Here is a 23432-nt window from a genome sequence, read left to right as displayed (position 1 = left end):
AAGCAAAGCCAAAAAGCTGCCAGCGTAAATCACGAAATTTCGTACAGCAATCAACGCAAAACGCGGAAATCTGTACAATCTGCTATGTCATCATGTCAACGCAATTTTCGGAATTTCCATACAGTTGCCACGTCATCAGCTGCTCCGCTAGCCTTTTCTCTCTGTGTGTGTGGGTCCTGCTTTATTTGAATCCTTTGTCACTTGGGGCCCCATCGGACGGGGTCCCCATAAGTTGGTAAGACTTCTTCTTGTGTTATTTGTTCTTCTTAGGGTTTAGGCCCCTCGGCCGGCATCTACAAGTTGGCTCCCTTCTTCAGGGCTTTGACACGTCAGCAGTTTGTGACATCTCCCCTTCTTGAAAGAGAGTAATCGTCCGCGATTACAGCATATCTGCAAAACAACTCAAGTTAGCTCAAAAATTTCCGAGGGTCATTCCGAGGGAGAATCAGTTTTCTCTTTTTGTTAAGGAGTTAGCTTCTCCTTTTGGCTCTTTTGATCAAGGAGTTAGCTTCTCCTTTGTCCAGATTGGAACTCTTGATATTCCGGCGTAGTAAAATTAGCCATCACACCCAGACCATACTGATCTTCCACGGATGTCTTGATGCACTAAAATTACATACCCAGGCAATCTCATCCAATTAGGAATATTCAGTGCTTGGCACATCACAATGCAACACAAATGCTCACATATGCATGTTACGAGACATACAAATATAAAGCCGTCGATGAACACTCCTCCCGCATAACCTAACAAGGTCCGGGCCGGGAGATATTCAACGACTCTCTCACCACTCCTCCCACATAACCTAAAAAGGTCCGGGCCGGGAGATATAGAGGCCTTTTACAATCAAACGCCCCCCAGACCGCAGCCTGCGTTGTTTGGAGGTACTGAGAGTAATCACTACTCAGACTTAAGAATACTCCTCCCGCATAACCATCCAGGTCCGGGCCGGGATTCACAACAACGATACTCCCCCCGTAAAATAACCACAAGGGTCCGGGCCATGAGTAAAAACAACACTTTTCAATCATCGTTTCTAACTACTCCACCCGGGAGTAAAATCACCAATCATTGAAACCAGTATTAAAACCAGAGTCAAAACATTTCAAATCGGCACCAAAACAAGTTCAAAACAGATACCATCCATTTCAAACAATTTTTCAAACATTACTTTCTAGCTATAAAGAAAAACAAGTAGAGAGAGTTTATTCGAGGTTTTGTTCGGACAGCCGAACTTTGAGGACAACTGGCTTATCAGCTTTTTTGTAAGGTGCAACGGAAGTGAATGTTGAACTTTGCTTAAGATGAGTGCTCCAAACTGTGCTCAAGGATTCCTTTTACTTACGGAAGGGAGAGCCTCCCGTTCCTTTAGTGAGAGAGTGCAATGGACACAAACAAAGTGGTGAACACTGTGAATGAAGGTGCTGAGACTGAGAGATAGAGAGAGAAGAGAATACGACACCAGAATGTTGTCAAACCCTCCTCCGAAGGCCCCACTCTCTATGGCGAGAGCGGTCTACTATTGATTGCACAAATCTCTACAATGCTTTGGACTTGCCGACAATGTCGACGACGAGACGGGCTGAAATCTGAAAATGCTAAGGGCTGAAATCTGCAAATCTTTATCTGCTGAATGGTGACTCTATGTCGGTGACAATGTCGATGGTGACGATGCGACGACGACGTGCTGAAAACTTAGATGCTGAAATCTGTGTTTTCCGGGTTGAAACTGCAAACTACGCTGGATCTGACCGTGCAGTGAGGATCTGTTGCGGGATGGTGAGATCTGCGAGGTTCGGGACTTCTACTGCGGGTGCTAATTGCTGAAAACTGAAAACGTTGATGCTTGTGGGGGTTCCGTCGCGAAGATCTACAAAAACGTTGAAGTGTCTTGCAGATGCAAAAACGGTAGGGTTGAAAATGGTCTTGCTGCGGAGAATCTACTAACGATGGCTTCTTGCTGTCGCCAGGCTCTTGCCAATGCAAAAACGTTGGCTGATCTGGTCCAAAAACGCTAGTCTTCTGCTGGGATGCAAAAACGCTAGGGCATCTGGGGGTTCTGCTGAGAAGTTGCCTGTTGAGCGAGTGCTCCTGCTGCCTCTTCTGCCAGAAAGTGCTAGCACTAGGTTTCTACTTATACAAACTTAGTAAATTTGCCCTACCTACTTCCAACAAAAGTTACTTAAAAATAATAAGTGAAAAAATGTCAAAAATAGGGAAAATAGGTCGATGCACTGTAAAAATGCTGCTGATGGATTTTGATGGTAATGCTGATGATTATGCTGTGTGCAACCAGAGGATATGCATCTACTCTAAGTGCCTGGGCATGCACGGTCTGCGAACAGACTCACAAAAGTGCCAGAACACTTCCTACTCTAGACTGGCTTGACTGAACTGAACCCTTGTCATGCTGTAGCTTGTCCATGGACACATAGGGTTGGATGTGTCACGTGACATCCCCTCCTTTTCAAAGTGAGGTATTGGTACTGATCTGTATGGCGTCGAGAGAGATCGCCAACAACATCCGGTATCCTCGAAAGGATTCTTCGCCAGCCCACTCTGAGGTGTGGGTCGTGCGATACTTGAACTTCATAAAGGTCTGCAGTGCCTTCTTCTTTGGGCTGCGCTGAAAGCGACACAAAGTCTGTTGTGGCTCCTTCAATGCTTCAACTTCGTCTAGAGTCATGCTTCTTGCTTCTTCAAGAATCTCCATGGCTGAAAATTCCTGAAACCACTTCCAACACAAAAACATGAACATACCCATTCCATGTAAAGTGAGTGGAAAAAATCTTGTCTTCTCTAAAGATTGTGCATGCAATGTAGATGAACAAAATAGACGGAGTGCTAACCCATTTATCCAACACATGCAAACAATGAGATCGAATCTTTTCTTTCTGATCTAAATCAATCAACTTTGGCAAGCCATAATGGAAATGCTGATGCTTGGTGCTCATACTTTCTTGTGCTCTTTCTACAACTGTGTCGTGCCAAGGAAGAGACATGGAATGTGACTTCCTTGAATGCATACTTTTCAGCTTTTCATGAGAAATCCGCATACATGCGTGCTCATTCATGAGTGAAACGTGCTCAACGTACAATATGTCATGCCTTTGGAAAGGGATCACATAAAGACGCTGACTAAAATACAGGAAACGAGTACGAATGAAACACTCGAACAATGCGTATTGACTAATCATTCAAATACATAATACTTCTTGTGGGGGTTCTTTGGACCTCGACTCGAGAGCCAAGATCGGTTCTTCGTGATTGATCGAATCTGCAAAGAGGTTAGCTTCACTAGAAAAAGTATCAACTAAACCATCATCCTTGTGAACAATCACATCTTTATCTTGCAAATCATCATGCAACTCATCATGCTCGTGAATAATCACATCTTGATCATGCAAATCATCATGCTCATCATCATGCTTATCATTATCATGCAAATCATGTGTGTCATGCTTGGGAGAAGAAGAGACTGAGAGAGTCTCCTTTTCCCGAATCTCTTGCATCTGTGCCTGCACTTGAGAAAAGAATTGGAACAAGGCGGCTTTCCTTTCATTGTGCTCATGCTCTATTGCTACCATTCTTTCTTCGTGTTCACACTATTTCTGCTTTTCTTTCTGCGGCCTCCAAGCGTGCTTGCTCGCTCTCACGCTCAAAGTCGGTCATTCTTTCTGCTTTTCTTGCTTCGCGTTCTAACTTCCTGGCCATAAACATCTGGTCCAAAGCCTCCATAGGAGTTAGTGCAATCCTTGGCGTAGATGGAAAGGGGGAGGGTCCGAAAAACCTCCTGGTGGGGAAAACTCTTCTTCGTCACTCCCATGCTCACCACCTTCATGCGAAGTATCCATTCCGCTTCGCATGATGACCATCCCCTGAAGTCTTGAGATCTTAAGTTCACGAGGAACTTGGGTTCGTGTGGGTCTTGGGTTCTTGGTTCTTGAGGTTCTTGAGGTTCTTCTTTCGCTTGCAATCTGTGTTAGAGAAGGATCTTCTCTTCACCCGACCTCTTCTCTTTCTTGCGGGCGCACCCCATGGCGGCCTTACGCTCACACCAAAGTTGCTTTTTCCCACCTCACGTCGATTGGACGGCTGCTAAGTGCACGGTCCGCTAGCAATGAGTTAAAAGAGGCACAAGGGGAGACTGGACAAGCCCTTTTTTCCTGGGTTTCTTGTCACTCTTCAAAAACACGATTAGGAATCGACACGCCCAAGAGGACTTGGGTTACGTGCCACTACAACAAGCATAAATTTTTTTTGTGGTTCTTTTGGTTCTTTCCTTGAGTGATACAGAACACTGCCAAAGCTCTGATACTAATGTAAGGTGCAGCGGAAGTGAATGTTGAACTTTGCTCAAGTTGAGTGCTCCGAACTGTGCTCAAGGATTTCTTTTACTTACGGAAGGGAGAGCCTCCCGCTCCTTTAGTGAGAGAGTGCAATGGACACAAACAAAGTGGTACACACTGTGAATGAAGGTGCTGAGACTGAGAGATAGAGAGAGAAGAGAATACGACACCAGAATGTTGTCAAACCCTCCTCCGAAGGCTCCATTCTCTATGGCGAGAGCGGTCTACTATTGATTGCACAAATCTCTACAATGCTTTGGACTTGCCGATGATGTCGACGACGACGAGACGGGCTGAAATCTGAAAATGCTAAGGCTGAAATCTGCAAATCTTTATCTGCTGAATTCTGACTCTATGTCGGTGACAATGTTGATGGCGACGATGCGACGACGACGTGCTGAAAACTCAGATGCTGAAATCTGTGTTTTTCGGGCTGAAACTGCAAACTACACTGGATCTGACCGTGCGGCGAGGATCTGCTGCGGGATGGTGAGATCTGCGAGGTTCGGGACTTCTACTGCGGGTGCTAACTGCTGAAAACTGAAAACGCTGATGCTTGTGGGGGTTCCGTCGTGAAGATCTGCAAAAACACTGAAGTGTCTTGCAGATGCAAAAACGCTAGGGCTGAAAATGGTCTTGCTGTGGAGAATCTGCTAACGATGGCTTCTTGCTGTCGTCAGGATGTTGCCAATGCAAAAACGCTGGTTGATCTGGTCCAAAAACGGTAGCCTTTTGATGTGATGCAAAAACGCTAGGGCATATGGGGGTTCTGTTGAGAAGTTGCCTGTTGCTGCCTCTTCTGCTAGAAAGTGCTAGCGCTAGGTTTCTACTTATACAAACTCAGTAAATTTGCCCTACCTACTTTCCAACAAAAGTCACTTAAAAATAATAAGTTAAAAATGTCAAAAATAGGGAAAATAGGTCTATGCACTGTAAAAATGCTGCTGATGGATTTTGATGGTAATGCTGATTATTATGCTGTGTGCAACCAAAGGATATGCATCTACTCTAAGTGCCTAGGTATGCACGGTCTGCGAACAGACTCACAAAAGTGCCAGAACACTACTGACTTGACTGAACTGAATCGTTGTCATGCTATAGCTTGTCCACGGACACATAGGGCTGAATGTGTTACGTGACATTTTCCATGATAATCTTGAATAGTCACTGGAAGAGCACCAATGAGGGGTACTACTTTTTGAGTTTGCCCTGTGGCTAGCTCAACTTCAATTTCTCCACCCTCTGCATCCTAATCAAAGTGCATCTGCTTTAAGAATTCTGGATGGATGAAGTTCACTGTAGTTCCGGGGTCAAAGAAAATAAGGGCTTTGAAGCCATTGACTTTGCCCTATGCTCGACACAATTCATTTTTTCTCTCAAGGCGTATGCCATAAATATCAGGAACTAGTCCAATAGCGGGTCTAGCTCTCTTAACAGGAGGTGGCGTTGGGGTTCTGTCGACCGTTGGTGCGGGCGTCGGCTCCTCTCGTCTATCAGTGGGTTTGGGATAATTAGAATGATTATGCCCTGTTGGAAACCATCGTAGTAAGGTGTCTCGTTGTTGAGGCGTCAAACGATGCCTTTGTGGTTGACTTTCACGAGACTCTTGAGAATATCTTCTTTGTTGGCGAGAGTTGTGGTTCGTGACCGGAGTGGTAAACTCTAGCTTTCCCTTCATGAGTTTGTAGCCGACCGCAGCATGGTCCATAAGCTCCTGCATGGTAGAGACTTGCTTGGAAAGACAATATTCCTGCAATGTTGATGGTAGTCCAATGGTGTAGCACTCGCACTGGTCCGCCAAGGAAATGAACTTAAAGAAGGACACCGGAAGGTACACGTCGAGAAACCTCTGGTTATAGTCGTCCATGGTTTCGGTGGCAAACATTTTCAAGTTGCCCCACTTTGCTAAAATCCGGACTTCAAACATAGAAGTCATGTAACTTCTTGCAAAAACTGTCTTGAAAGTTTGCCAAGTCTTTGAGCATGCGGTTGTGTAGCTATTGAACTCGCATAGCATTATCTCTAAGAAATCCCGCTACTCGAGAAATCTTGGATTCTTCTGTATAATTCCTCAAAGCATAGATGTTGTCGAATTGTTGTAGGAATTGCAATGCTTCCTTGCTATCTTTCACCCCGGAAAAAGTGAAAATTTGACTGTCGTGCCACCATCTTTGAAATATTTGGGTTGGTTAGGCGCATATCCCGGGTATGGATAATAAGGGTATCCATATGGGCTCCAATCATTGTAGCCTGGCGGCGGCGGCGGTGATCGAGGTGGGGGCAATGGCGGTTGCACTGGATCAGGGTCAGATGGTTGCACCATATTCTTGAAAACTCCCCCAATCGGAACAGACAGCTGAGAAGGTTTCCGATTGGAAGCTCTCGTACTTTCTAATGCCGGAGGAGGAGGTACCACTTGGGGCATCAGAGGGGGTAACATGTAGTTCAAAAATTGTTGAAAACTTTGCAGCATCGGAAGATTCTGCTGAGGATGCCACGAAAGAATGTCGTGAAGCTTGTTGAGCAGAAACTGCAAATATTCTGCTGAATCCATGAATTCCTTGTCTTGGTTTCTTTATGGCTTATGCCCTGTAAGACAGAGTGATGAAGACGGGAGCGCGCCCGATGCGCAATGAAGTAAGGGTGGGAGTGGCTAATATGTCCGGGGTCAGAGGCCGAAGATACCTCAAATAAAATTCCAATAGCTCTATCTGTTCTTTTGTAGGACCGGTATGCTTTCAGAAAAGCACACGTCTGATGCTCTTATACCACTGTCACAAGACCGGCACCATGTGCCAATAGAAAAGAACAAACTGAACAGACTTTTGGCACTTCAATAACAACTAAACTGAAAGAGAGAGACGACACGCGACACGGTTTGGCGGAATTCCACCCCAGAGATTATTGGCCCCAAACCTTGGCGCCCCTTTCAGCATTTCTTTATATTGCATCAACACAGTACAAGCCGGTACTCCAGACTCTGCACCTTCTCCAGGAAGCATACCAGAGAATGAGCCCTAACCTCATATTTAAAGGCCCTAGGCCCCAAAAGCAGTTTACAATAAAAAGCCTTCAAACTCAAAAGCATTTGGTCCAAAAGCAAAGCCAAAAAGCTGCCAGCGTAAATCACGGAATCGTGTACAATAGTCAACGCAAAACGCGGAAATCCTTACAGTCTGCCATGTCATCATGCCAACATAATTTTTGGAATTTTCGTACAACTGCCACATCATCTGTTGCTCCGCCAGCCTTTTCTGTGTGTGCGTGGGTCTTGCTTTATTTTAATCCTTTATGTCACGTGGTGCCCCATTGGACGGGGTCCCGATAAGTTGGTAGGACTTCTTCTTTTGTAACTTGTTCTTCTTATGGTTTAGGCCCCTCTGCCAGCATCTAGAAGTTGGCTCCCTTCTTCAGGGCTTTGACACGTTAGCAGTTTGTGACAACTAAAGTGGACGAGGCCTCCTTAGGCGGGTCCTGCTGAAGGGGGTCAAAACGGTTCCCAGTCGGAACCCAGTGTTGCAGAAGGTCGGCCACCAGGGGGAGCAGTGGGGCGAGCCCTCCCCTGTCAGCGACGGTCGGTTACTTGTTGCCGACAGGGGAGCTGTCTGATCGTTGGTCTTTGTGGAGGTATCAACCTGTGCGTTCTGTGTGTCTGGCTGCTGGGCCTGCTCAGCCTTGGAAGGTACACCTGCGCTGTGGGTCGAGGTCTCCTACGAGGATAGGCCTTTGCCAAATGGCCCATCTGTCTGCAAATGAAACATTGATTCGGGAGGCCCGAATACTCCACGCTCTGACGGAACCAACCCCCACTCACCCTAGGTTGTAGGACGACCTTTGGGAGAGTGTGGGTGTCCCGAACCAGAACACGTACTGAGGGGATGTCGCCTTGGCAGCTACAAAGGCTGCCGTGCGAGGTGTCTCCAGGACAATCCCAATCTTTGAGTCTATCTTGGACAAGAGTTGCAGGTACTGCCTCAAACCGAGAAAGCTGACGGATATGGGAAGGTCTGCCTTCTCTACCAGAACATCTGTAGCTGGATCGAACCTGTGCCTTCACTGTCGAAAGTGGGATCGAACTGCTCTGATGGCCAAGGGACTCATCGCGATGACCTTGTACGCCATCTTCGAGGTCTCGAACTCTATTTGATAGTAGCTGTGTCCGAGGAAGTGAACATCGAAGATCTTGCCCACCTCAGTGAGAAAGCGGGCCTGGAGAAGATCGCGCACCTCTCCTCTGCTGGGTCTGCTGTCCAGAATCTTGCAGATGAGGGAAGTCGCCTGAAGGCGTTCCACCTCTGCTGCGAGGCTTGCTTGCTCTGTCGGCGAAAGAGCAAGTCGGATGGTGGGCTCTGCGAGGTCGTGCGAGGGGGCTTCCTGAGAGTCCCGTTGAGGTGGAGCATGAGCATTTATCAATGTCTGCTGCCGTGCAGAAGGGCGAAATGACGATGACGAGAGGTGGCCCTCTGTTGGCCGAGCATGTCGAAGGTGCTGACGAATTCAGTCGAGCAAGACCCGGGGGGAGGGGGCGGGGGTAGCGATGCGGAAGAAATGGGAATCGAAGCTAGGGCGGGTGGGTTGAGGCGCTGCGACGAGGCGGGCAGGGGCGGGTTCGCTGCGCGGTGAATTTGTTGCACGCTAGCGCAGAATGCAGGCAACGGGCGGGCAGGGCAAGGCAGGGCAACTCACTGGAGGTTGGGGGGGGAGAGCGATGGCGCGAGAGGGGCGGGGGTGCAGAGCGTGCGCGGGGGGGATGAGCGAGGGCAGTAACGAGCAATCCCGTTATACCACCAAGTACTTGCAATCCCCTTGAGGTGTTTGGTCACATGCCTCACCTTCGACGCTTCTTAGAAATTGCCGTTTGCAAAGGCAACTTCAAACTGTTGAATGAAAGCGATAGCTTTCGGGACATTTTCCCTTCATCAAAAGTATTAGACTTGACTAAGTGTTCTAAGGTCTAAAGACCATCCTTCCTGAAATGACGGGATTTCTTGGCTATGGTTCTGGATTGACGTTCTTGGATATTTTTTGGATTTTGAAGGATCTTGAGCATTCCGCTCCTTGCATTCTCTAGGTTCTTGAGCATCATGCTCTTGTCGCCTTCTCAGAGAATCCCAAGTCTTGTGTCGACTTCTACAGAGAGAAAAAAATTTTCCCAACTCTGCAAGCTTTTCTTGCAGGGCTTAGGGTTCCGCCTGCTTGCTTCTCTCTTGGCTTGTCATGGCTTCTTCCCGTATCTTCCCAAAGTCGTCCTCCTTTACAGAGAAAGAGAGGAGACCATGCTCTGATACCACAGTCACAAACGAGAGCGCGTAGCAATATAAAATATACTCGGATAAATAGAATTTATCACATGATACTGAAGCTAGAGGATACATAGAGAGCAATCGAGAGAGCGAGAGAGATAGAGAGTGAGAAGATTGACACAATACTTGGACCAGCAGATGGGATGGTCCCCCCCCGTAACAGTATCTTTATTACTGAGGAGAAGTCTATACAAGCACTTGAACCGAACGTATTACCACGTTCGTTCTAGAATAAGACTTGATGGTTCTTGGAAGCGTCGGCTTCCTATTCTAGGGCAAAACCCTATTCCAAGGAACTTCCGTTCCTTATTCCAAATCCTCGAGAACCAAGGTTCTCGCCTTTGGATCTCACCTTCCAGACTCAGGGTATAGCATCCCTGCAACTCTCTTCCGAGTTGGTTTCAGAGTCCTATTCCTGTCGTATAACTCTGCTTTCTTGGACACGAAGTCCTTACTTGGGAATCTCAACTTCCGGATCACAACTTGACAGACTACCTCTTTCGATCCGTGGATCTACTTCCCAAACTCGGGCACCAAACCCTTGGGCTGATCTGGCTCTAGTTCCTCAGATTGCTTTTCTCTTGTAGAGGCTCATGCCTTCCTCTGCTCCTACTCCCTCGTGAAGAGGAAGTACACCTACAAGCACACACAAACACAGGACAACAATTTATATGGCGAATCCACAATTGATACCTCTCGCTCTTTGCGCGGGAAAAAGGCGACCTCCGTGCTTCGTAGTTTCGTGATCTCTTGCGTCTTTTGGTGGTAGAATCTCCTTTTGTTGGCGTTGGCAACTCCTCCTCTGAGAGAGGGCGTGTGATGCTTTTATAGATCCCTTGCCACGACAGGAATAGCTGAGCGTTGGCTGCCCACGTAGAGATCGCGGCAGTTTTTTTTTTTTTGTTTTCTTTTCTGCTAGAGAGAGAGAGAGAGAGAGAGAGAGAGAGAGAGAGAGAGAGAGAGAGAGAGAGAGAGAGAGAGAGAGAGAGAGAGAGAGAGAGAGAGAGAGAGAGAGAGAGAGAGAGAGAGAGAGAGAGAGAGAGAGAGAGAGAGAGAGCACTGGCTGGTTTTTGCTGCTTTATTTTCCACGTGACTGCCCACTTATTAAGTGGGCGGCCGGCGTTTTTAAAAATGATCTGAATGTGCCCAAAAATTCAATAAAACCTTATAAGTTAAAGAACAATGCTTTCACAATACTTTCCAGGCGTCCCTAGATGCTACCTCATGCACAGAGGCAATGCAGACATAGACTTCCTCGCGGGAAAGCATTTGCTTTCCCAAAAAGCAACCTGCTTTCTCAGAAGGCAATTGTATTTCCTCTGAACCCATCTTCATTCAAGTGCTTGCTCTTCCTTGTGCACAATTCTGACATAGTTTGGAATTTCCTCGTGACTATGGATATTCGCTTTCTGATGCACCCGTCACCCACCTTGTGACGCATCAGGAATACCCATCATGGACTCCTTTCCTACCGAACTTACGGTATAATCTCCTTCACGATGCTTTATGTCACCCATCCTATGACACATCAGAGATGTCCGCTCCCGGATGGTCGGATACTTCTTCCCGATGCTCTGTGTCACCCATCCAATGTGATGCATCAGAAGTACCCGTTCTTGGTGGCCTTACAAATATTCCTTTTTATAGTGCTCCTGTCATTACTGTGAATGACGCACTAGGAATATTCTGTACTCGGATGTCTCCAATGAGAAAAACCCTCTCACTTAAAATTCCAATAATTTTCATTTAGAATTATTTTTCCTTGGTGTTCCAAGCGAGAAAACCCTCTCAGTTATAAATCCAACAATTCATTTAGAATTATTTTTTTGTCAGATAAAGCCAAGTTAGCAACACACGCAGGGCACAAACTTTGCGAGTAGACAACTGCCATGCTGCAGGTTGGGTGCACAGAGCACCCGCTCGCTTAGGGGAAGGTCACAGAGGAACGTGCAGGTCGTGAACACACCCACCGTGCAAGGCTTACTTTCTCGCTCTTTTCACCCAACACACACACACACACACACCCACACCCACACACCCACCCGCACCTGCACCCGCACCCACTGTTACTGATGTGGTATTTTCTTTAGATTGCGTAAATGTTATGTACACCAACGCAATACCTCAATGCAAGTCTCAACTATTTTTGAATGGATAATGTAGCCGCGTTAACTCGTTGGAATGAAGTGTGGCCGGGGCTGAGTTGATATGCCTTTGTAATCTGGCTCGATGTGGGTTGTGGATGGCCACTACAATGAAGATTTGGGGCTGAATTGCACACCCTACGTGAGGGGAAACAAGGGCTGGTTGCTGGTTGCTGGTTGCCAAAACACAAATCTGCAACACTTAAAAAACAGCAAATCCGTTGCGATGGCAGTGCTGAATATGATGTTGTACTTGATGGGCAGACGAGGGCACCAAATCCAAGTGCTCCAAGCACTATGGGGCAAAGAGGAAATGATTGTGAGAGTGCGCGTGTGTGGAAGCGTGAGAGAGAGAGAGAGAGAGAGAGAGAGAGAGAGAGAGAGAGAGAGAGAGAGAGAGAGAGAGAGAGAGAGAGAGAGAGAGAGAGAGAGAGAGAGAGAGAGAGAGACACACACACACACACACAAACGCTATGTGTAGGAAAGGGGGCGATCAGCCCCCCACTGACTACCAGAGCAAGAGAACCTCAGTACAACAGGTGATGGAAGTGGGAACCCCCCTAGCCCTATAAATAGGTGCCCAAGGGGAGGTAGGGCAAGGCCTCATGAAATCCCCACGACCCAACAGAAAAATGATATATAGAAATATATGTGGGCGCCCAGACAAAAGTGGGCGGCCGGCCCCAAACTCGGGCGGCTGGACCAGGAGAAACCTAGGCTATGGGTGGCCATCCCGGAGACATAGTAGCCGTACAAGTATGCCCTAGACCTGTGAAGCAGCAGAGTGGTGTAAATCTAACACCCCACTCAACGCCCGATGCTGAACAAACCGCGTGAAGCCGAAGATGTGAGGCAAATGATGAAGTTGTCTGTTGCGATGTCCACTGAAGGAAATACTCCGGTGAACTTCACGAGTGTAGCAGCAATTTGGGGTGTCACAACCTCGGAGAGATCTCCATGGTAAAGTGCTGTCACGAGCAGTGTAGCAAACTGCTGTACTCCGCCAATACAGGGTGAAGATACTGCGAGAAGGTCCCGAACTGAGTGTGAAATCAATTCCTTGTCATAAAAGAAGTGCCAATAGACCTGCAATGTCCTGCCCAATAGGATCTGTGGTGTCTGTAGTCAAACCGTCTGGAGAAAATGGAGAAGCCCAAGAACCGTCATGAGAATGCACTGAAGCTTGTCAAATCATGAACCTGCAACCCAGTGTGGCCAAGTGGCTAAGCTGTATAAAACTCCAGGAAGGCCAGATGTAGTAATCTGCGCCGTACACGTCCTCCGAATCAAGGAAAGTCAGACTAAGCAGTCTGCACTATGGAAGCTACCGTAAAGGTACATCAGTCGCCAAGAGACCGCACTGACTACCACCGGATGGTGTCCTGTCAGTAGGTAGGGTAATCCAAGATGAGGGGAGGCGTGGTCAGACCAAGCTGTCTGCACCGTAAGAATCCTGTAGAAGTAGGGAAGCCAGACTGAGAAGTTTGGGCGAAGGAGAATCTGGGAATCAGTGGCCAGACCAAGATGTCTGCGCCGACCTGTCTGTAACTCTTGCCTCCAGTCCTCTGGTGTAAACCAAAGCATAATCCGGCCAACGGTGTGGCTCTCAAGATGAATGAGTTGGGAGTGGCCTATTGCCCAGGTCGAGGGAGGAGTCTCTTGTGAGGTTACTGAGGATGAGTATGAGCAACTCTGAAGGTAAAAATCCAAAGGATCAAGAGTGTGAAGGAGCAACTGCACTACTGTCCAAGCCAAGCTCCGGGTGACTCCGGAAGTAGTCGCATGAAGATATCTGTTCTCCCACATCTCGTGGGTAAACCCTCCAAGAGAGTCCAAAACACTGAAGTCCCACTCGAGGCTGTAGATCCAAGTAATGAATTTGAACAAGAAGAGATCCAAGATCCTCTCCGTAAGTCCATGTAGATGCTCCTGTGTAAGCAAGTAAATTGAAAAGTCAAGGTCAAAGTGTCTGTCCACCCAAGATGGTGGTGTCCTCTCTGGGAAGGTGAGAATCCCATATGCCATGAGCATGGCCATATCTCGTGTGAACTCCTTTGATGAGTGCAAAGGTGTGTCCAAAACAAACCACAAGTCACCACCCCCTCTAGAGTACGCAACCGCCGAATGATGGCCGGAGTGAATGGATCTTCCAAGGATCTGACGGCCATGTATGATCAAGCTGATGTTGAAGCTACCGTGTGCTGCAGCAGTCACTGATAGACCGCAAGGACCACCACCATATGGTGTCCGGACAGGAGGCAACTCCATCCTCTATGAAAAACGCAAGTCAAGTGTCTGTTGTCCACCCAAAAACGCAACCGCGAGGTGATGAAAACGCTGCTGTCCAGCAATTTTCAGCGTGCTCGTACGCTCCCGGCAGGGTCCGGAGCGGTGCAGAGGGTGTAGGGAAGGGTGGTGAATCACTGTCATTGCCCCAGATGGGCTGAAAACAGAGAAAAGAGCAAGGGGTAATGGTTGAAATCTGATGAAGATGGAGAGGATACTCGTCGGCAATGCATTAAGTGGTGGCGAGATCCGGGGTTCAGAAGCTGAGAGCTACCCTCCTGCTGCGAAAACGCAGGTCAATTTGCAGTCCACTTTTGCTGCACTTGTTGGCACCAAAAACCTTCCGTTTGCTGAAAAAACAAAGGCTTGATGGGTACCCTAGGTGCCCAGCAACTTGTGGAAGGTGTCAACGACACAAATTGACCAACAAAACCACCGAAAATGGATTGAAAACCCAAAAACGCAGATTTGGCTGAAAAACAAATGGAGCAGAGGAGGTTTCCGGCGATGAAATGATCCCAGAAGTGAAGCACTAGCAGCCTGATGCAAAAACATTAACCTGATCTGCAAAAATGCAGGTGGAGGGGCATTCTCCGCGACGAAAAACGCAGATCTCATCGCGCGCCTGGTTGTTTGTAAAATGTTGACAGATTTTTCATGAAAATGCTGGTTATGCTGACCTTGGGAGGAGAACCCGATGCGGATGATGCGCTGACCCAGGCCACGGAAAGCCTAAGCTGTTGATACCATGTGAGAGTGTGCGTGTGCGTGTGCGGAAGCGTGAGAGAGGGGAGAGAGAGAGATAGGAGACACAAACGCTATGTGTAGGAAAGGGGGCAATCAGCCCCTCACTGACTACCAAAGCAAGAGAACCTCAGTGCAATAGATGATGGAAGTGGGTACCCCCCTGACCCAATAGAAAAATGATATATGGAAATATATGTGGGCGCCCGGACAAAAGTGGGCGGCCGGCCCCAAACTTGTTCAGCCGGACCAGGAGAAACCTAGGCTATGGGTGGCCAGCCCGGAGACATAATAGCCGTACAAGTATGCCCTAGACCTGTGAAGCAGCAGAGTGGTGTAAATCTAACAATGAGGCAGATGGTTGCCAAATTGACCACAGATGGCTGCATATTGATGGCGCTCACAAGATGAAAATGGAGGGTGGCTGGAATTTGCAAAAACGCTAGGCCAAAAGGGGGTAAGGGCTATGTTGTATGTCAGAAAGTAAAAGTTCCCAATGGTAAGCAACAAGGTCTTCTCATGCCTTTGCCTATCCTTGAGGGACTGTTTGGGGACATAAGTATGGATTTTGTGACCAAGTTACCTCCTTCCTCTTGTGCACGAAACATGCAATGTTTGATTATAGTCAATGGCTGTAGTGAATTTTGCATGCTACCTTGCAAGGCCACTGTGACTGCACAAGATGTTGCATGATTGTTCATAAAGCAGTGGTATCGATTATGTGGTGTGCCCAAATGATACATGATGCAACTTGAAATTACACAAAGAAAATGTTTTACTTTGTATATGATTGGATGCATGTAACTTGACATAATCTATTACAATCTTAAAAGAATAATTCATTAAGTGAAATAGATACTGTACAATATTTTCCTAGACCTCATTATTTTTTTGATGACTACTGCACCCGTCCTTTGGAAACATACACTTTTGTGAGGGTATTCTTTATGGTTCCGTTGTTTGATAAAGCTCAAGTGTTAAATGAGCCAATCTTTAAAAAAGACGTTGATTTATGTGTAGAAGGTCTCAAAAGCCTTCTCAGCATTAGTATAATAGATAGTTGACATTTTTGCCCTAAACCTCATCATTTTTTAAAATGAGCTTATGGTACCTGTTTTGTGACCAAATTGGTTTGTTCTTGTGAGGGTATTCGTCATGGATTCAATTCTCTAATACAATAAGCTCAAATGTCTATAGCTTTTACTTGCACATCATATTGTGTTTTCTTCTTTTTGGTTTGTTTTTGCAGGCATGCTCTCCCCCAATGATTCAGATCCTTGACAGGTTGCGTGCTTTTGGTGAATTTGAGGTAGATATCTTTTTAGGCCTTTCTTACAGAAGCCAAAACAGAAGGACATGAATGTACAAGTCATAAACTATGCTAACTTTGCTTGGAATTTGAAACATTGTTTTCTTGGATTTGAGAATCTGGTCTTTTAATCATGCTATGTTTATTTTATGTAGCCTTGTCTCCATCCTTGCCTTGGGGTGTGAATTTTGATGTCTTATTTCTGAGAGAAGGGTACCTGATAATAAGAAAGCATGAAAGTACCAATGGTTGGTAGTCTGAGATTATTAATGTTAGCAAGGAGCCATAGTGGGGGTGCATCCTCCTATCTAGGGGCTCATGATAAATATCGGCCTGCTAGGCCCCGTGTAGGTGTGCCAGTCACGTCACTTTTTTGGGGGGCAGCAGCTTTTTGAACGCTATAATGCAAAGGCTGCATTGCACTCGCAACGCCTGCATGAAGCGCAGTGGTAGTGCTCTCGAGTGGGACGCGGCCTGTCTAGGGATCGAGCACCGTGTGCGACGTCCCAACTCATCATTTTGGTCAACGGCTGGCAGCTGGTTGCTTTTGACTGGCAACCGGCTCGGCTGCTTCGCCACGATGGCAAGCAAGCCGATTTTTAACCAAAGCCCTATCTAGGCCATCCATTCTGATGAGGTACCTATCTAATTCTGAAGAGAAGTTGCATGCAACCACAGAAGTACAAGAATAGTGGAAGAGAGTAGGAATGGTAGCTAGCATCTATGGTAGAAATCACATCGAATCCCTGTTAATTGAGTCCCTTCAGCAGTGCTTTTGGAATTTAGGTTGCTAGGTTGGTCTGGGAAGGAGTTTGTTAGATACTTTGGACTGCGACATTGGATTTTGCACATTACTTGGAGAACATTCTTTTGTAATACATTTAGAGCATTCTATTGTCTATTTACATTCAGGGTGAATCTTGTGGCCGTTGGCTGGATGGTTAAAAAATAGGAGTCCAAGCAGGTCTTCCACGTGCACAGATAACAGATATCCAGCATACTGGGTCGTGTATTTGGTGTACTAGTTGCTTTAAAATTTGTTGGCATTTGTCCAGCTGCTATGGGACACTTTCAGTGTTATTGCCACTTTTAAATGGAGAGTGGGACTATCTCATCACACTCTCTTTAAGAGCAGAAGAGCAAAAACGAAAGCATTTTGAATTAAGAGAATGGCTTCTAACTACCATTCCTTGAATGGAGAATGGTTGGTCTAGATGGGAGGATGAACCCCTGGGTATCTTCGTTGAGGAAATAATTGGCCACTATGAAGGCATGGCATGCAATCCTCTACATATGCAAGGCTATTCTTTTAGCTTATTGTCTATGAAGGCTATCTCTTTTAGCTTATTTTCTCATAGCCTTTTCTGAAAATCGTTTATAAGTCCATTATGATTCATGAATGCCCCTCTCAGCTTAGTGAGTGGCTTTTGACTGCACATCATCCATCCTTGGCTCTCCTACCTAATTTCACAGTATACACTGGAAAATTTTGGGAAGCTGTTCATGTACACGTCCTCCGTAACAGCACTTTTCTACCAATCTCACTGTGTTTTAGAAAAAACATCAAGCAGCCATAATCACTTTTGGTCCCATGTTTCATTAGCTGGCGGTCTCTTTTACCTTTAGAGAGAGTTCCAAGAGGGAATCTCATGTGTATACTATAGAGGGTCAGGTGTGTGTTGTGGAGGAGGAGTGTTTAGCCTCACCTTCCGGATGCTTCCATTTTTTCTTTCCTTTGCTGACTTGTATGGCCTGACATTTGTGGTCCTCTCTCATATTCTCTTTTTCCTCTCTACCCGATTCTTTATCTCCCCCCACTTACTCTGCACACTCTTACATACCTGAATTGTGTTGGTATGTCACATGTGAGCCTGAATGCTCATATGTGCATCTTTGTGCACGTACCTCATAGTAGAACTGTGAACATGTTGCAGGGGGGAAAGTTCAGCTGCTGTTTTAAAAGTGCTTCATCAGAGACTCTGAGGTCAAAAGAGGATGGACAAGGTGGCACAGGCTATGGAGGCATAGATAGGGCAGGTTAAGGAGGACTAGTGATCGTAGGCGGTGGAGATGGGGCAGTGGCGGAAAAGAGCAAGGTGCAACACACACAGGAAAAAGTGAGTGATGGCGTGTAGCTTCTACACTTGCTAACAGGAAGAAGAGCTCTACCTGGGATAATCATTCATAAGGAGCAGTTGCACTGGTAGAGATTTTAAAATAGTACATAACTAAACTCTTATATCATAGTGCCCTAAAACCAGAACTGAAACTGGTGTGCTCAGATACCCCAAAAGAAACAAGGGGCCTGCTTAACAAATTTTAGTAGGGCCTATCTGCTAAGGCCAGCTGAGCCCTTAAATTTTTCATCAAGCAGACCAGGAATGTTGCATACAAGAATTCCTACATGCAGGGGACAGGTCAAAATGTGCAAGAGAGGAAATTCAGGCAGGGAAACACTTGCAGGGAAGAGCATGAATGCGCTCGATTCACCTTGTTAAGCAAGCTGCTGCCTTCTCTACATTGATTGTATGTGAATGTTTCCCTTGATATTAAATTTAAATGTATTTGCTGAATTGAAGTTTTATTTCAGACCCATCGATCGTTGTGCAGATGAAAAGGCCAATCTATCGTTCTTTTTGTACAAATAAATTATCTGCTTCTCCATCTCATGGTGTATGCCGAGTTTACTTCTTTTTTCTCTTGATAGTCTCCATGTTTATTATATTGTCTGAACTTAAGAGGCTAATTTGTGGCTATTCTTTATAGATTGTGGTTGCTTATTTATTGCAGATTTTTATCTTTGGAGACGAAGTCATTCTTGAGGAACCGGTGGACAAGTAAGCCATGTCATTTCAAAAAACTGCTTGTAAAATTAGATCAAACACTACAAGAAATACGTTAAAGAATTACTTTTAAAAAACCTGAAAGAGAGGAGTGGTCAATTCATGTTACAGCTAAAGACTTGTATACAGATAAAAGGAGTGCAAAAGAGAAAATTTTGCAAGGAATTAATTTATAAGCTAACATTGTTATGCTCAGAGCCTCAGACATTTCTGTTAATGTCTAGTATTTAGTATTGACTATAATTTTTACCTGATTGCTGTTTTCTCCTGTGTAGGTGGCCTCATTGTGATTGCTTGATTGCCTTTTACTCAACTGGATTTCCCATGGAGAAGGCAGAGGAATATGCTGAACTGAGAAAGTCTCTCTCTCTCTTCACTTTGCGCTAATTTGAGCTTGTGACATTCTTGCTCTGCATTCTTCTTTCTTTTTCACCTATATATTGCTTGCTGTATGAATTGTGCTGCTTCTTGCTTCATGTAGTTATACTTATCCAAGAGGCTTTCTTATGGGGTGAATCTAACCAGTCGCACTGCTGGCTGTTTGTTTACAGGCCTTTCCTTGTGAATGACCTCAAGATGCAACACCTTTTGCGTGATCGTCGAAAAGTCTATGCAGTAGGTTCTCCTTTTAGCTAAGGTCTCATCTCTAATGTTGTCTAATGTCAAGAACTCTCTGGAGGGTTGGTTATTTCACTAAGCTTTCTGGCTATGATTGTGAGGCATATAGCTTAGTTTTTAGTTGAAGTATTCTAGTTCGAAAGGTAATCGGTGTCAAGAGCTCTTTGTAGGTTGAGGGGGTGGTTTGTGCAATATGCTTCCTGACTATCCCGTATAAGCGATGGAGCTAAGTTTGTAGCTGAAGTACTTAAATGCAAAAGTCCATTAGGTTACTATCATTTTACTTGCTTTATTTTGGTTGTTTGTGTATAATGCTTCATTACATAGTCATAGGGGACGGGGGGACGGCCTTGGGGTGGGGCACGGCTAACCCTAAGATAGGGATGACCGGGACGGACCTGACAGCCCATCTGTTGGGGCGCCTAGGAGAAAGGGGGGGGGGGGGGGGGGGGGGAGGCAAACGTCCTTGATGTGTTAACAAAATGGACCATGATGGGAGAGGGCCAGTCAGGGACAACTCCCAACGGTCGGAAACTTACCATTGATAGTTTAGAAAACTTGAGGGTTTTTGACCATTTTAGGTTTGTTTTGTCTGTTGGGGGTTCAGAAGGGGAGAGCCACCGCTTGACCTATAAGAGGGGGCCTTGTAGGCTCTTCTCCCATAATCCCTTGAATCATTGACACACATACCATTCAAATTTCACATTGTCATTTTTCCATTTTTTCTTGAAACTTGACTCTTGAGCTCTTAGGGCTTGAAGGCTGTTTATGTCGTATGGAAGTTTCGAGGACAAGTCCCTTTATCTACCCACCAGCTCCCTCTCTGAAACAACCAATTAGGCTATTAGAATCCTCTCTCTCTCTTTTTTTTTCCCGAGAAAAAGATCCTTCTATCAGTTAATAAAACCTGCCCATAGGGCTACAAACCACCTCTACTAGAGAGGGCTACATCAAAAGCATGGGGAGACTCTCCAGTGAGTGAACAAATTATGTACAATGAGGCTAAATCACAAAATGGGAGGAGGAAAGAGCCACACAGGTGGCTGGTAATGCCATCTGGGCGCACCCTGGACCATGGTGAAGAAAGGCCCTGGGCGCCAGAGTCGCAGGAAAGCCTCTCTGCGCTCCCGCATGCGGTCGGAGCTGCCCTGAAGTCTCTTGAACTTGCCCCTGAGAGTGTGGGTCAGGCGATTTTCATCGACCTTCACATAAGGTCAGCAGACAATTGAGTTTACAAACGCATACACTTACATGGGAGTGGTCTTTAGTGGTCCAAAGCTCTCCTTGAGGACAGCAGCAGAGACCACTCATACGCGAGCATATGCAACATTAGGGAGCATGGAGAGGATGTGTTCGCAAATTCAGTTTCAGGAACCTCGAACAAAGCTTTCGCTATTTGACACATTGGTTACTTCAGCTATGCTTTATGGGGTGTAGATATGGGGACCATCATAGCCGAGCTGGCAGTAGTGATGGATGGAGATGTATAGAGAGGTCTCTGGTCTCTAAGATTTCCCGGATGATTAGGGCAAAGGCCTCTGTACCGCGTGAGATTATTCGTGCAGAGCTTGTTCTCCCCCACTGGTCATAGAGGCACTTACCAGATCCGTCTCATTTACACACAATATCTGGGATCTCCCCAAAGATAGATATGCTCGCCTAGCTTTGGAATCTTCTCGACAGCTCGCCTAACAGGGAGACACATCTTGTTGGTATGCACAGATGACATCATGGTTTCAGCTACATGGTTTTAGTATGGACAGACTACCCCCTTTTGAGTATTCGCTGGATGCACTCTCCTTGTCCCTCACACGGACAGAGATTACTCACCTCATTAGACATGATTTGATTTAGCTAGACACCAAGAGGACATGGACAAAAAGACAAGTTAGCTTGGCACAAAGATGGCTTTCTATATAGAGCGTCTTCTCCAGCTCACAAAGGATGGATATTTGATCAGGCTTGCCTTTCATTTATCCCAGGGGATAATGTGCTATTGCTCAGATGTGCACATGATCGCATCAGCTAGAGACCAGCAGAGTTGCCAGTTGTGTCATATAGAGCCAGAGACAGAGTTACATCACATTTGTCATTGTCCGGTATACTATGAGATACGAGTCTGCTTTCAGAGAGGGCTTTGGACCATTGGCTAGAGTCATGAGATATCAGGATCAGAGATGCCCGGGTTGTTTTTGCCAGAGCTATGCAGACACAGAGAGTTTCTTGAGGAGATTAGACAGCGGGAAACATTGACAAAGGGAGATCACTGACTTCTTTAGAGCAGAGACTCGGCAATTAGATGAGCAAGCTTCACAACGTCCACCTATACCAGAGGTATATTGACTTGCAGAGCCATTGAGCTTGGGAGAGCTAGACGCCCACGTGTACGAGGGCCACCACATCAACGGAGGCTCCAACAGAGGATGAGGACTATTCTAGCACGACATGGGAGACTTCTAGTATGACTATCAGAGGCGGACATTGATCATGCTCTTGATGCTTGGCATCCTTGGATAATGATGTTTATTTTAGCTTTTATTTTACTTTATTTTAGTTTGGTCTCATAGGTCATAGTGGCCTTTTGAAGACGTTTAATATAACATTTCATTTCATTTCGTTTCTCTCTCTCTCTCTCTCTCTCTCTCTCTCTCTCTCTCTCTCTCTCTCTCTCTCTCTCTCTCTCTCTCTCTCGGCAGAGCTGAGTACAGTTGCAGAGAGGGAGGGACTACGCACTCCAGGGCAAGCAGGTTTCGGACGGGCTTTCTCTACTATTGATCATATCTTCACTCTCCGTTGTCTGATTGACCAGGCAAAGGCGAGTAAGAAGAGGCTATATTGCTGCTTTGTGGATTTTCGCAAAGCCTTTGACACAGTACCACGGGAGCGCCTCTTTCATCGGCTTCAGTCTTTAGGGATACCCACGGAGATGATATGGGGCATCTATGCATTGTATGAGAAGGTACTGGGTCGAGTACGTTGTCCAGGAGGTCTATCTGAGACCCTTGCTAGCACTATTGGTGTGAAGCAAGGATGTCCACTGTCTCCCACTCTCTTTGGGCTCTACATCGACGAGGTAGCTGACTTCATCATACACAGAGGAGGAGGAGGAGTTGACATCTCAGGTACACTTGTCCATGTTATGCTATATGCTGATGACATCATTCTAGTGTCTGAGTCACAGGCGGGACTCCAGTTACACCTACAGGCTCTAGATGATTTCTGTACACAGAGAGGGCTGTCTGTGAACATTGGGAAAACCAAGGTTATGATATTTCACACATCTGGACACATTAGACGACAGGCGATCTTCACCCTTACAGGAGGCCATATTGAGGTGGTGGACTCGTATGTATACTTGGGTATCACATTTGCTAGCACAGCGGGGCGCTTCTCTATGACAAGAGCAGCGAGGGATAGATTGACACGAGGATATGTTGCTCTGGCCATGCTTGAGCGACAGTGTCATCAGGTACACTTTCAGGAACCCCGCACAAAGGGGTGGCTTTTTGATACTTTGGTCACACCAGCATTGATGTATGCAGCGGCAGTTTGGGCACCTGGGCTCTCTACTTCTTTTTGGGCACAGATTTAGAGACCGCAGATCTTGATGTTCTCACAGGTGATTCGCAGTAAACCTTCAATACCACATGACATTATCAGAGCAGAGTTTGCTGCCCTGCCCATGCTAGCAGAGGCTCTCTTCCAGGTGGTTTGCTTTATTCACAGAGTATGAGATATGGACCCTAATAGACTATCTCGCAAAGCTTTTGAGGCATCTAGACAGCTAGCGGAGGATGGTGACACAGGATCATGGTATGCACAGATGATACAATTA

At 46.3% G+C, this 23432-nt stretch overlaps 1 protein-coding gene across 6 annotated transcripts in view; it reads left to right on the top strand.

Moving 5' to 3' along the window:
• The window catches only part of LOC147449090 (inositol hexakisphosphate and diphosphoinositol-pentakisphosphate kinase VIP2-like), a 205702-nt gene that overhangs the window by 13112 nt on the left and 169158 nt on the right, over nucleotides 1-23432 (top strand). Inside the window, exons 2-6 of one of the 6 annotated variants that reach the window (XM_086521670.1) lie at nucleotides 16077-16136; nucleotides 18727-18809; nucleotides 18927-18973; nucleotides 19255-19338; nucleotides 19531-19594. In XM_086521670.1, the coding sequence (XP_086377796.1) occupies nucleotides 18747-18809; nucleotides 18927-18973; nucleotides 19255-19338; nucleotides 19531-19594 (258 nt within the window). In that variant the 5' untranslated portion in view covers nucleotides 16077-16136; nucleotides 18727-18746. Of the gene's footprint in view, nucleotides 1-16076; nucleotides 16137-18546; nucleotides 18663-18726; nucleotides 18810-18926; nucleotides 18974-19254; nucleotides 19339-19530; nucleotides 19595-23432 lie in introns of those variants that run through there. The other 5 variants (XM_086521668.1, XM_086521667.1, XM_086521666.1 and 2 more) reach the window with 5 other exon arrangements.

This window comes from Adiantum capillus-veneris, chromosome 10 (genome assembly GCF_014529385.1).
Source record: "Adiantum capillus-veneris isolate H3 chromosome 10, ASM1452938v2, whole genome shotgun sequence".
NCBI classification, from domain to species: Eukaryota; Viridiplantae; Streptophyta; class Polypodiopsida; order Polypodiales; family Pteridaceae; genus Adiantum; species Adiantum capillus-veneris.
This window is presented reverse-complemented; position numbering and strand designations above follow the sequence as displayed.